General features: G+C 38.1%; 1 protein-coding gene across 4 annotated transcripts in view; it reads left to right on the top strand.

Annotated features, from left to right (window-relative positions):
* Nucleotides 1-13,442, top strand: part of diaph2 (diaphanous-related formin 2) — a 457,445-nt gene that overhangs the window by 171,135 nt on the left and 272,868 nt on the right. For all 4 annotated transcript variants that reach the window (XM_032554339.1, XM_032554341.1, XM_032554338.1 and 1 more), the window contains one exon: nucleotides 4,577-4,691. In XM_032554339.1, the coding sequence (XP_032410230.1) occupies nucleotides 4,577-4,691 (115 nt within the window). The remainder of the gene's footprint in view (nucleotides 1-4,576; nucleotides 4,692-13,442) is intronic.

The following is a 13,442-nucleotide window of genomic DNA, read 5'->3' as shown; positions in this document are numbered from 1 at the left end:
GTAAACACTAAAATCCTTACAAAGTTAAATATTGTCGTTTTTACAGCTCTTTCTTCTCTTTTGTGTCAGGGTTTTAAAGTTGTCTATTGTTCTGTAAGTTTTCTTGTACAACAATAAGAAATATGTAGAAAAACATTGGAAACAGAGACCACAAGGCAAACGAGAATGCTGGAAAATTTACTCTTGGGACGAAACTTGCCCTAAATTATGTTTGAAATGAAAATTTGGGTATCAGTACATAACACAATTGTTGACTAAAAGCTACAAACCAGCATTGTTTTCTTTTCCATCAATAAGATGTCACCTCCTACAAAAAGTCACGTTTAACTTTCCAAACGGCAGCTACAATCTGATGTTCTCTCCTTCATTTAGCTCAGACACAGAAAAAACATGTCGCTACTGAAGCTATTTGTCAAACTGAAGGGATGTTTAGAGAAAACTATGATTAAATTTGATCTGTGGATATCCACTTACAATTGTACTGACAGAGGTAACATTAAAAGTACAAATCAATACAAGGAAAGTATTTTCCTGCTTTTTGGGGGGTTTTCAATAAGTAGCCACACATCCTGTCAATATGTTGTTGGTAGAAATTTATTTATCCAAAAAAGGTCAGTTTTCTACCTACAGTCATTGAGAGTGACTAACTTCAAGGTGAAGCCTTACCAGACCCCAGGTCATCTTTTCTATATAGAAGGGCTCTGTCTTCTAGGAGACAACAGGCTCTTTTGTGTTAGAAAAGTGTCCTTTTTAATTATGTGCTTTGAAAAGCAATTAATGTCTTGTTGTAATTTATGTTTTATACTTTCTGGTTTTCTAGCTCTAAAATTTGCCTCGATGCAATGTAGAAATCGTTACTAAAACGTGTTGCCAGGTTTTACCACTTTCTCACATCAACTGAGTTATTTACACTGAGGTCTCTTCAATTACAATTTTAGTACAAAATGTTCTTTCTGTTTTAGTAGAGTCGCATTTTTCTAAATAAGACAGCATTATTGTTAGTGTTATTGGTTGCAGTAGTGGCAGTAAAAGCGGCTGTGGAAGCAGCAGCAGTCACAGCAATAATATTCATTTATTTTCCACACCCACTTCATCCCCTTCAGGGCTACAGGGGATTGGAGCCTTTCCTGGTATCATCTGGTGAGAGGCGGAGCACACCCTGGACAGGTTGCAAGTCTATCAAAGGGCCAACTGGGAAGCTCTTGAGAAAAAGAGCCAAACTCTCTCCCACACACACACACTGACTCTGTGAGTCAGTTTAGATGGAATTACCAATTAACCTAACATGCACCCTGTCTGGACGGTGGGACTGCCCAAAGAAAAGTCACTGTCATGGAAAATCTGCAAACTCTACTCTGACAAGTCCCATCTGAGATCATGCAGGGAGCCCTTCATAATGATTTTTGCCGTATGGCGAATATTGATTTACCTTTAAAGTTTTCTTAATTAGGCAGTGGTAGTGGGATTGGATGACTACCCTGTTTGAGACGAGTCCGTTATTTTGTTTCCTCAAGTTTTCAAGTTTTAGTTGAGCAGTGAGTCGAGGGTTAGGCCTTTTGGGTTTTTATGTTTGCATGTAGAGGTGCTCTCTGGGTGCTCCAGCTTCTTAGCACAGTCCATAAGCACAACTGCTAAGGCTGTTTTCACACCTGATAGTCCAGTGCACTTGGTTCGATTGGAGACAAACATTGCAACATTTGTGACATTTTTAGTTAGTTAGTTTAGTTTTAGTTTGCTTTCACTTCACTGTCAAACAAACAAAAACAAATTGAGCAACCTGTTCCCTCCCTTGTATGAGATGGAGATGTAACAAGAGCCAGAGACACTCCCAAGACACCGAGTGCAACTTACTTATTCAAGAAATGTAAAAAAAAGTGGAGTGGAGTGGTGTCAGATTTTAGTGGGTGCAGTTTTTTTTTTGTCTTTGGTAGATGTTCCAAATAAACACTGGAAGATGAGGCAGTTCAGGGAGAATGTTGTTTTTCATACAAGCGCCCTTTGCTTTAGTTCGCTTTCTGATTTGGGAGGTGACACTAGTCTACTTGGCATTCATATATGCATTCGAACAGCATTATTGTTCACTTCAACTGAACCGAGACTTCGGTTTTTAGGCGAACCAGAGTTTCAGTCTGTATCAGAGTTTGTTCATTCACAGCTCCCCAAATTAACTGGACTTTCCAACCAAACAAACTAGAGTTTGGTTAAAGTGGACTAAACAGGGCTGGTGATTGTGCATGCACGGTAATTTGTCATGTGACCTGAGGTTACCCTGGAGATAGGCACCAGCCCACCTGTGACTCTCCAAGGACAATGGATGGAAGGAGGTTTCAGCTGCTCCCTTTGATCATTGTTCCCACATAGAATTCAGTAACAGAGTGCAGTTGTCCTTTATCTGTGCTTCACTGAAATCAAGCCTGTGTTGGAAGTTTCATAAACCTCCATTAACGCAGCCAGCGACTCTCAAACACGTTTGCATTCATCCCCATTACTATGCGGCCTTGAGGACGCTTGTTGAGTACCAGCTGTAACTCTGTCTGTGTTGCATAAGTGCTGTTTTTACAACTCTTTCTTTGCATAATTACTCTGGTTTGATGACGATGGTGGTGGCAGTGCAATAAGTGAATTGCAAGGCTGGGGCCACAATAAAAAGCTACAAGAAGAAATACTTCTGGAGCTCTCAACAGAATGTGTAGTAGAAAAGGAGTAGTGTCACATGTATTATTAGGTAGTAATAACTGTAACTTACTGGGGGTATTTATCTTTTGCCCTGGGAGGTCCCTTTAATTTGTTCTCAACCTGAGTCACTTGGAAACAAAAAAAATGCTCTCTTACAGTTTGCAGTAGGAATAATATGAATCAAAAAGTTCAATTTATTTTTATGAATGCTATTATTAACTTCAGTTTTCACCAGACTTACCAACCATGCAATAATTTTCAGAAATTTTAAACCCCTAAATTTTAGTAACGTAATTTTTTTAGGAGCATTTAAAAAAATTTACGCAAAATTGAATCAGATTAAATTTTTTTCTGGTCATGTATTAATAAGCTTCTCTTTCAGCGTCCCTTGAGCACAATTCATGCTCTTTTAAAGATTAACAATTGCCTTTCTTTAATGAATAAAACTTCAGTTCTCACCATGCATAACACGCATTTTGAATGTTAAACCCCTTAAATGCCAGAGTCAGTCCCATATTGTAAAAGTGAATCTTTGTAGGACAGTGGGCAATAAAATTTAAACTGGGAGGGCCAAAAACTGTGCAGAAATATTGATTACAATTAAATATTTTGTGCAAAGTTGTTAAAAGTTGGCCGCTGCAGCTTACATTATGGTGTTTTGGCATCTATAGCTGTGGTCTACAACAGTGGCCTACAGTAAGCTCAGAGATCACGGCAGGGAGGAGAACTAGTTCACAAGTTCTTTGTATGAGGAGATAATGCTGCAACATTTCATTTTGTTTTCCATGTTACTGGAACCTGAAAAGAAGAGTAGAAGGCATTAGTGAGACGTTCTTTGGCTGCGTCGGACCAGAACCAAGCACGAGGAGTTCAGTGTTTTGGTCTAATAGATGCACAAGATGAATGACAAGATGCACTTCATCTAGTTTCAGATGACCGCTGCCTGTTTTGATCACCAATTCACCCAACACACATTCCAGACTCTGTCCGAACGCTTTTCTGAATTCGTATGACATTAGTTTAGTTTTGCATACAGACGGAGTCAAAAGTTCACCAGAGACGTCAAGAGGCTGTGAACAAAATGACGTGATTTTTGTCACATAACTTTGACAATGAGCACCGATTTGGGCAGGTTGGCCTGACCAGGCTGTCAAACATAAGCAAAATATAACATTTTGAACTGCATTCGGTTTGTTTTTTATGGTATTAGATGGTAGAAAAAACTCAGAAGGAACATGGATTGCTCTTTGCAGTTTAAAAGACAAATAATAAATCTTCTTGAACATGCTATTGGTTGCTGTTTGCAAAGAAGCCAATCCAGAAGCACAATAAATTTCCCTGCATAACGATTGGCTGTACCCCCAACATCAGTTTCCGCTGTGAAAAATATACCAAATTAAAGTATTTTTGGTGTTTGAAATTTTAGAATATGGATTTCTAAGCTTTTTTAGAGAGGATCTGAAGTATTTGTGAATTTTAGCTGCTTGCAGGTGGCTGTGGTCTCTAAGCCTCATAAATACCAGGGGTCCACTCTACTGATGAAGTATTGTCTCGGTGTGGTTGGTTACTTTTAGATTTTTCTCTCATCCAAGTCTCTACTGAAAAAATGAGAATCTTTCATGTCAGTGCTCACCCCGACAGTGTTGAAAGATCATTATCTTCACCATAGTCAAATAATTCACAATTTCAAGCCTCACATTTTCCTGTTTGCTTTTTTCTTTTGTAAGTCCCGTTTACCACTCAGATGCTCAGTATGCCACCCAAGGTCATGCGTGTATCCACACACAGGAAAAGACTCACAAAACCTCTTCTATCTTCCAGCTAGAAGAAGTTTGAGTGGCGGCTTGATGGAATGACGGTTTCTGATTGTGGCGATAATGGAATCCTTGTGTCATTGCAGATAGTGCCTCAGGAAATGGCAGAGAATTGCTTCTGGATCAAAGTCAAAGAAGAGAAGTTTGAAAACCCTGACCTATTTGCTCAGCTCTCCCTGTGCTTCTCCTCACAGAGTAAAGGTAAGAGATGTCATCTCTCTCCACCGCACCCTTAACTAATCTTCTCACGCATGCTTCATTTGGCCTCTAAGGCGATGGATGCCAAGGTATACTTTGATCTTGTGGCAACACATTTTTTCCCACTTAGATGTTAATTATCCTAAATCATATTTATTTCTAATATCTTCACTGCCTGCTCTGAGTTTAAATGTTTTTGTTTGTGTCAGACATCCCATTTAGCCTGCTTTTCCTTAAAAGAAAGTATAAATCGTCACTGAGCTTCACATTGCATTTGATTTTTGTGTCCATTGAGCTGTTGCAGATTTGTTTGTTTTTTTTCCTTTTGTTTTGAGCACAATCTTGAACTTTTACACGTGGCAGCTATGCTTGGTTTGCTTCTTGCCTTTTCCAGCCCAGTAGGCCAATCTTCTATCAGGGTGGATGTGAGGCTTTGAAGGAAGCTCTGGGAGTTTACTTGTCGCAGCCAGTTTGTTTCTCAGATACACAACGAGGAACCCAACTTGCTTATGGATAAGAGTTGCAGTGCAGAGCTTTTCTTTGTTTTTTATAGTGGAAGAGGGTGTTTGAGAGCACTTGATGTATCCCCCCATGACAATTTGATTGTTTTCCACTGCTTTGACAGTATGTACACCCCTCTAATTCTAGCAGCAGTGGGAGGGGAAAAGTCAACCCTGTCAAGCGCAGAAGAGTCAAATCTGAGCTCTGTCAGCATGTGTGGACATAACTATACAGAATCCTGCAAGTTTTTTCTTATACCCAGCGTTTGTTTGGACACCAGTCAGCCTGCCAGCAGTTTCTTGCTCTGCCTCTTTCACAGCCTTCAGGTCCACAAACTAGACTCATTTCCTTTTTTTGCTACTGTGAAATGAACAGCAATTTTCCCTGGGCTGCCGCAAGGTGATTTTCCAGAGTGATACAGATGGAAAGAGGATGTGGCTTGGAAAGAACAGTTGTTGCAATGCCTAATGAAGTGGGAACAAGGACAGGGCCTGGCAGTCATACATTTCACACTCGTCATAGAAACACACAAAAAGATATCGGTGAGATGTTTATACATCTATCTGTCTTTCTCTTTGCAGATATAGATATTAGTGGTGTGGTTCTATTAAAACTTTTAATAAAGTTAATTCCAGAGTTTGTAATAATCACATTGTAATCAAAAACTATGTATTTAGAAAATAATCAACATTTTCAGTTAAAAAAAAAATTGCCTCTAACTTATTGAATAAATAGACACATTAACACCAAAGATATGAGTTGTTTTTAATCTCTTATTTAGGTTATTTCATGTTGTCGTCGGTTGTGATTGACTTCTATGAGTCTGGAATGAGGTCGGAATCTGCCTGATGAAAAACTTACTTTAATGAATATTGTGGTTTGGGTACCTTTCCCCCCTAAATGAACTTATTATTTTAAAACTACATTTTGTATTTACTGAGGTTGGGTTTCAGGTATTTACTTTACATCTGAGATAAATTTTTCAGATAGGCTCTGATTTCAAAAGCCAGTGAAATATTTGTAGTTCTGCAACACATAGCTGTACTTCAGCTTCAGATGCCCTTTTATATTCTTTATTAACTTCACTTTCTTGCCCACAGGGGTTTGTGAAAAAAAAAAAAAGCCTCAATAGATCGTCCGTGTTCCCGCTGGCATGGTAGGAATTCATGATCCAGCATTTCCCCTGGGAGTTACCTCCGCTGGATCCCTATCAATTACCCCTGCAGCGACTTGACTGAATCAGCCCTTTTTTCCTCTATTGTTGAAACAGAACATGATTTTCTCATGAATGAAAAATGCTGTTTAATGTTTGAACACCCCGACACCCTCCCTCCTCATCACCCCGTCAGTGGAGTTGTGGAGTTGAAAGTCAGCGAGACGAGCTTTGATGTAGATGGTGCCGCTCTGAAAGCCTGCTAAGATGGGTTTACCTAAAATGAGGGAGTAGTTCATTTGTTTTCCTCTTGTGTGTTTCATGATTCATGCTGAATAGTCAAATGCATTGAATTTATGGTTGGTTTTGTCAACAAATCTCCTGGGTAGTTATCATAACTATTTGTATGGAGTCTTTCTTTAACTCTGAATTGAAACTGGTGAAGGTAAAAATTTGTTTAGGCATTTAACTGGTAAGACCAAGCCATTCAGAATTACCTCCTGAGGATTTAGTTTTATAATAACGACACATCATGAAGCCTTTCTACTGATTTAACTTCAAATCACAGGTGTAAACTGACTCTATTTGTCTGAGATATTTGTCCTTTAAAAGACACACATACACACACCCATACATGACTTTTTAGCTATTATTTTGCTTTTTATGGTTCCATCTTTGCCACAAGATGTGTATATTTATAAGTAAAGCACACTTTTGGGGCCTAGTGTGTTGTGAAAGATGAGGCAAGCAGGTGTAAATGCCTTCCCTACAGAGCTGCCCTCAGAAAATGCAGCAAAAAAGCCTTCTGTTATCTCCGCCCTCCTTGGGATTCGTGCTTGTTACTGCATTGTTGAAAAGCAACACTTTGGCAGTGACAGAAACTAATAAAAAAAAAAAAAGAATCGCTTTAACAGCCCCCAATTTTCAGACGCTTATTGCGCTCAGAAGCCTCTAAAACAACTGAGAATGCAAGACTGTCATCTCCCCTGCTGCTTTTATAGGTCTTGCTGTTTAATGAGTTTTACCAAGAAAAGAAATGATAATCAAGAGGGATTTCGGGCTTTGCTTCAGTCTTCTAGGAGTGGCACACTTATTCATTTCTTTAGCTTGTCCGTTTTTGGGAGTCTGATGCTGTGGAAATATGCTGCCAATGCTACGTTAAGATATTCGGGTAGCCGAGTCGAGCGGGCTGACAAACAGAAATCGATGGTTTTAGTGTGATGGATGACGCTCTCTAGCTATCAATAACTTTAACATTTTCTTTTGATACCCATGCTACATGTGTTTGGTATAATCCTGATGGTAATTCTGTGGGAAAATGCTGTAAAAGCTGGCAGAACAACAGCTTAAAGCAGCGACCATTATCTGCACTTATGCTTGTTTGTTGGGTGTTTTCCAAGTGTTACCTCCAGTGGCTCATTTGGACCTTTTCCAGACTCATAAGATTTGTAAATAAATGCCAAACAGTCCAGTTTGTTGTTAAGCTTCTTAAAATGTGTGCACATGGACTTGCGATTTTGAGTGTCCAGGGTACCTGTCTAAAAAAATATGACACTGAAATTTTAAGAAATGTACAATTTATACATCCAGCTGTATTCGTTAAAATAAATGCTGCACAACTTTACCCTCTCTTGGTTTTTCCATCACCACAATTTTCTCACAACTCTAAGATTTAGGATCTCAGCTCCCAAAAAATTATATCAAGATTAGTTCGAGTCCATCTTGCACACACTGGTCTTGCAAAAGTTTTTGCACCCTTTTTTTTTTTTTTTTTTACACAAGTTTGCTGGTCAATAACGGAACATTCCAATAAAATACGAACATAGAATTGAAATAGAAATGTCCTGCATTGCCCAAAATTCAGAGGTTCAGTAAGTTAAAGTAAGTGGGAGAATTCAGATTCATACAAAGCTAAAAATGAGAAAACAATAATAAGAGTTTATGCATTAAGGACAAATTTAAACACAGGGGAAAAATATAGTATAGTTAATATAAATATAACAATAATGCAAGGGACGAAATAAAGAAGAGAAATGATGCATGGTTTTCAAGTAAGTTTTCACAAATAAACGGGTGGAAAGTTTCACATTGAATAAAATCCAGCGAGATGTCTAACCATGCATCTTTCTAAAGTAAAACTCAGATTATTGGGAGTGCTTTATGAACATTGCCACCAATTGTCTTTGAATTTTGGTATGGACTTTGATTAGACTTTTTCAACACATAAATATGCTCTCATCTAAACATCTTTCTTTAGGGTGATTGTTCAGGTTGAAGGTGAACCTCCATCCATTTTTCAGGTCTTCTGCAGTCTTCTTCTTCTTTCCCCCCTTTCTTCCCTTGTAGTTAGCTCTATTCATCTTTGCATCAGCTCTGATCAGCTTCTCTGACCCATCTGAAGAGAAACATTCACCCACAATGGTTCAGCTACCACTCAGTCATACTGTGTGCAATGTTATCTTTCTGCCGTACATGACATGTTACATTTAGGCGAAAAGGTTATAGGTTTGCTCTGAAACTTAAACAGCAGCTTACCTCACCCTGCAAGAAATCCAAGTCTATAGTATAGAGAGCCACAAAACACAGTAAAACAATTATCTAGCAAAGTGTCATTAATTATATTTATCCATATGTATCTAACTTTATCAGAAAACGTGATGAAATACCAGAAAATAATTGAATCTGTAAAGAATTAATGCATATGCAATAGAATGGGTTTTTCTCATATAGGAGTAATTTTCTGAATATTTATTGGACAAAAAGAAAACAATCAGAGCTATGAAGAAATTTTGTATTTCACTGCAAATCTAAGGTATGTCTATTCTTTTTAATTGTAAACTTATTTTTCTTTCGTTTGTAACATCAGCCCTGTTTAAGCACAAAATTCTTCATTTAATTTCTCTATGGTAACTAACAAAAAAGCCCTTTTTCTGTGAGCAAAAAATATTTTTGAAACTTTGAAAATTTGTTGAAGGAACGCCTCAGCGGCTGATGTCAAGGTTAGACGTACCTCCGGTGCGACTCTGTGCTTTGTGATCATAAAATTGTTATCACCCACACGCAGAGATAAAAAAAAAATCTGTTATCGTAGACAGACATCTCCATTTTCCCTCTGTCAGTGCCACGCTTTTTCACATCTTTACAATTTGTGTGTAAGCCATTAAATGGGCTCTGTAGAACTACCTGGTCTTGCTAAATGTTATTTTATTCTCCATTCACACATTTCTTCTCCTTTTTTTGCTTTCTCATCTATTTTCCTCCTTTTCTTCGTTCACCAGCCTCTCCGTCGCTCCACCCTCCCACATTGACTTGGGTCTCTTTTTACTCCTTTCACTCATCTCCCCTCACTTCGCTTTATCAATCAGTGGGTTGTGCCTTTGTATGGCTCACGGGATCAAATCAGATTCACTCTGGGATTGAATCCCGTGTAGCCATGGCCTCCTGCATTTGAAAGCCAATCCATTCAGCTGTAACTTTGCAGTTCAATTTGAAACAAGATTGATGTTGGCAAACTTCACACACCCGCTCCTCCAAAATGTTTCCTCCATTGCCCACATCAATTGCTGATGGACAAAGGGCATGTGCCACTTTGTGATGGTGATTTCTGGGCTTCTCAGCACAAATAACAAGGACAGAAGGGAGGAGGACTTAACGGCAAATAAAGCTGCAAACCAAGCTGCATCTCTCAATACACACTCACTCTGGATTTGTGAACAAAAAACCTGAAAAATATTAAATTGTTTAAGCAAATATTTTAATTTGTAATAGTTCTACTTGTTTTAATTAAAATAATTATCATTTTTGTATAAAATATTAGGATATGTAATAGTTATTTGAAAATAGATGGGAAAAGATAAATTTTTCCTCGATCAGCTCCAAATGTTTAAAAAAATCTCTATTTCTTTATATTTACGTGGTTCTTCAAAACTAAAAAACAAAAGATTCCTTTTGTCTGAGCCTTGTTCCAATCTTTGGATTGGTTTGTGTGATCATGGTGTGTGCTACTGGAGTTTCTGCGCTCTGTGGCATCATCGCACCAGTTTTTAAGCATATAGTGTTACCCCCTATACGGTCCAGTGGGAGAAACAATCCCCGGTAAATAAAAACCATATAAATAAATAAACCATTCCTTAACTGCTTAATCTCTCATTAATCAAGTTTGAGGTCCCAGTCTCTTTAGAAGACTGCCTTGGTCATGTCACACATTCTAATATTTACAAATTTGAGTTGTTCAGCCTTTCCCTAGATGTGGTCTTAGTCCTGGTACATAATTCCTTAAAGAACTATAATATGCTTTTATTGAGTTAAAAAAAAAAATCAGATAAATATTAGTAACAAATGCTGCGAATAAATTTGGATAATCCTGAAATTCATATTACTTGCTCTATCAATGAATATGTGGCTATTTTTTGTTTTACTCTTATGTGCTTTGATTGTTAGAAAATGAAACAGTAATAGTCTAAATGTGAATCACCAGGTCAGACCCCACTAAAAACCGAAAATCTGTAACAAAAAGCAAAATTTTGATTGATACAACTCTAAAAATCTTTTCTGCTTTGTTCTTTCTCTTTTTTTGTAGTTTTTACTTTAACACCGTGTTTTCCCTCACCCCACTGTGTTGCTGCTCTAAAGGTCATCTCTGAAAATGTAACTTGGCTAAAGCCTTACTTTAAGTGATGGCTGCACAATCATCCTCCCCTTCATACCAAGGGATATGATCAAATCCTTCAGTAGTTTTGCTCACTTCGACTCCCGTTTTCCTTTATCATTGTTCCCACAACTCTACCCCCACGCTCTTACTCTCCCCACTGAGCCGGTGTGGTGAAGACACCAGCAGATTCTCAATCCCTGCTACAAAGCCCCAGCAGCAGGGTGGTAATGACCCTGCAACAACGGCAGTAATGATGGAATCAGTGGGGGGTTTAGCCGCCTCCCTGACGCTCCCTAATAGGTCGCCTAATAACTCTGTTAACATCGGGGCTGACCTGGTGGCTGGATCAAACACACTCTTGCGTAGTTGGCCACCTCACATGACTCCCTGCCACCTCTCAGTCAGGAAAAGCTGATGCTAACCAGCAGAATGTGTGAGTTGGTCCCCGCAGCGCCCATTCAGTCCACAAAAACAGGGAGAAATGAAGCAACTGTTGCACAGATGAATTCTTCTCAAAATATTTTAATCCCATTAATCTTTATTAATTCATCGACAACATGTCTTGGTGAAAAAAAAATGTTTTGAAAAGCTTGTCGCTCTTGAAAAACTACTTTTATTGAAGCTCTGTCTTTTTAGCAGCAGATTAATAGGGGTCTCAGTTTAATGAGTTTAAGCTTAACTCAAGAGACAGTGCAATCCACTCTGGGATAGTGTGCCTTGTTTTAGCGCCTGTGTATGTTAATAAGCTTTAAGTATTTTATTTTGTCAACATGTTTGGGAGTTAAACTTGATGGCTTGTCGTGTTCTCCCAGAAGAATAAGGCTGTTTATTATTGATTGTGTTAATTGAGAAAGGACCCCTCTACTTACTGATGACTTGAGCTTTAATTGTGACCTGGAGGTACTGCTTCTACAAATAAATACATAAATTGCTAAATTAATACTAATCTGCACAAGTAGTCAGCAGCCAGAGAAAAGACATAAAGTTAAAAATATAATATATACATTTAACTAAAAACAAATCTTTCATGACAAAGTATAAACCAAATAAATCCAGATTTTATATAAAACAACCAAAAAAATTATAAAATTGTTTACAATTTCAAATTGTACACATCCATACTTTCAGCAAAGTAGATACTAAACTGTTTCTCCAGTTTTTAGACCTATTGTCATATTTGCCGCAGCCTAAAAGTAAAGTTTTGGCTATGCGAAAATATTTCTGACAACCCACAGCTTGACTAAAGAAGATATGCAGAAAATTAGAGATGATATTGACTCAAGCCGCATTAACAATTGAAGTCTCCCCTTTTCACATGATACCCTGGGTGGGGAGCCATATTGCTTTTAACAGTTCGGATTAGAGGCCGTCCTCGGGAAAGGACTCCCACTCTTATTGTTATTGTTTATCAGTTTTGGTCTCGCCTAAATGCTCTGAATTTTACCCTATGACCTTTTCACAATCTGTCTTCAATGACTGAAAAAAAGAGATGCTACATTTTACTAAATAAATATGATAAGCTTTCTTCGTCTCTAAAGCAGTGAGTCACACATTCTGCATTTAAAGTCCATTACTGCCTAAAACAAGGCAAAGAGGCTATTATCCCATTTGGAAAAAAAGGGAAGGTCTCAAATTGTACCATTTTCCACATTTTAAAAGGGAGGCCATTAATTGCTAGTGCAGGCAGGAGACATTTGTCTCAATAAAACAGAAAACACTCTGATGTTCATTTCTCTCTGTTTGGAGCAGTTAGCTTGCTGTGAATATCTCAGGGTCAGCCCTTTTCTTTGCTTATCCCTGCACGTTTTTAATATATTACATATGAATGGAAATTAGGCTCTTAAATATTAACGACGAGTAATTAGTTTATTGTAGGAGGTTATATTATGTGTGTGTGTGTGTGGGCGCCCATCTGGGTGAGAGTGAGGGAGTGTATGTTAGAGAGAAATTTCCTCTCTTTCCCACTTCATATTGCTTCGCTGCGATGTCCCACTGATTTTAATCTTCTCTTCTCAGATGAGAGCCATTCCGGCTATCGCGGTGCACTTTAACTTTAGCCCTCTGAATATTAGCTGTCTTTGATACCTGCCGCTTTCAGCCTCCCAACTCTACACCCTGCTAACTTTTATGTCTCTTCAGGTACAGTGTAATATTCATGAAATCTGTCTCTTAAAAAATAAATATTGCCTGTGAAACTAAATATTTTGTTTTGATACTTAATGTCTGCTCCCTTTGGTTTTACAAAGCAGAAATTAGAGACATGCCAGTTTCTCTTTAATATCTTTGTAATTGTTTTAGTCCTCTTATGAGCTAAACTACTTTGTTTCTGCTAAGATTACATTTGCTTTAAGTTTGTCTTTGCTTTCTACCCACTCACAATAATTTTTATTTAAAAAAAAACACAATTTGGTCTGCTTATAGCTGTTGGAGACGATTCTGATTCATGATA

The sequence above is a fragment of the Xiphophorus hellerii genome, chromosome 23 (assembly GCF_003331165.1).
Source record: "Xiphophorus hellerii strain 12219 chromosome 23, Xiphophorus_hellerii-4.1, whole genome shotgun sequence".
NCBI classification, from domain to species: Eukaryota; Metazoa; Chordata; class Actinopteri; order Cyprinodontiformes; family Poeciliidae; genus Xiphophorus; species Xiphophorus hellerii.
This window is presented reverse-complemented; position numbering and strand designations above follow the sequence as displayed.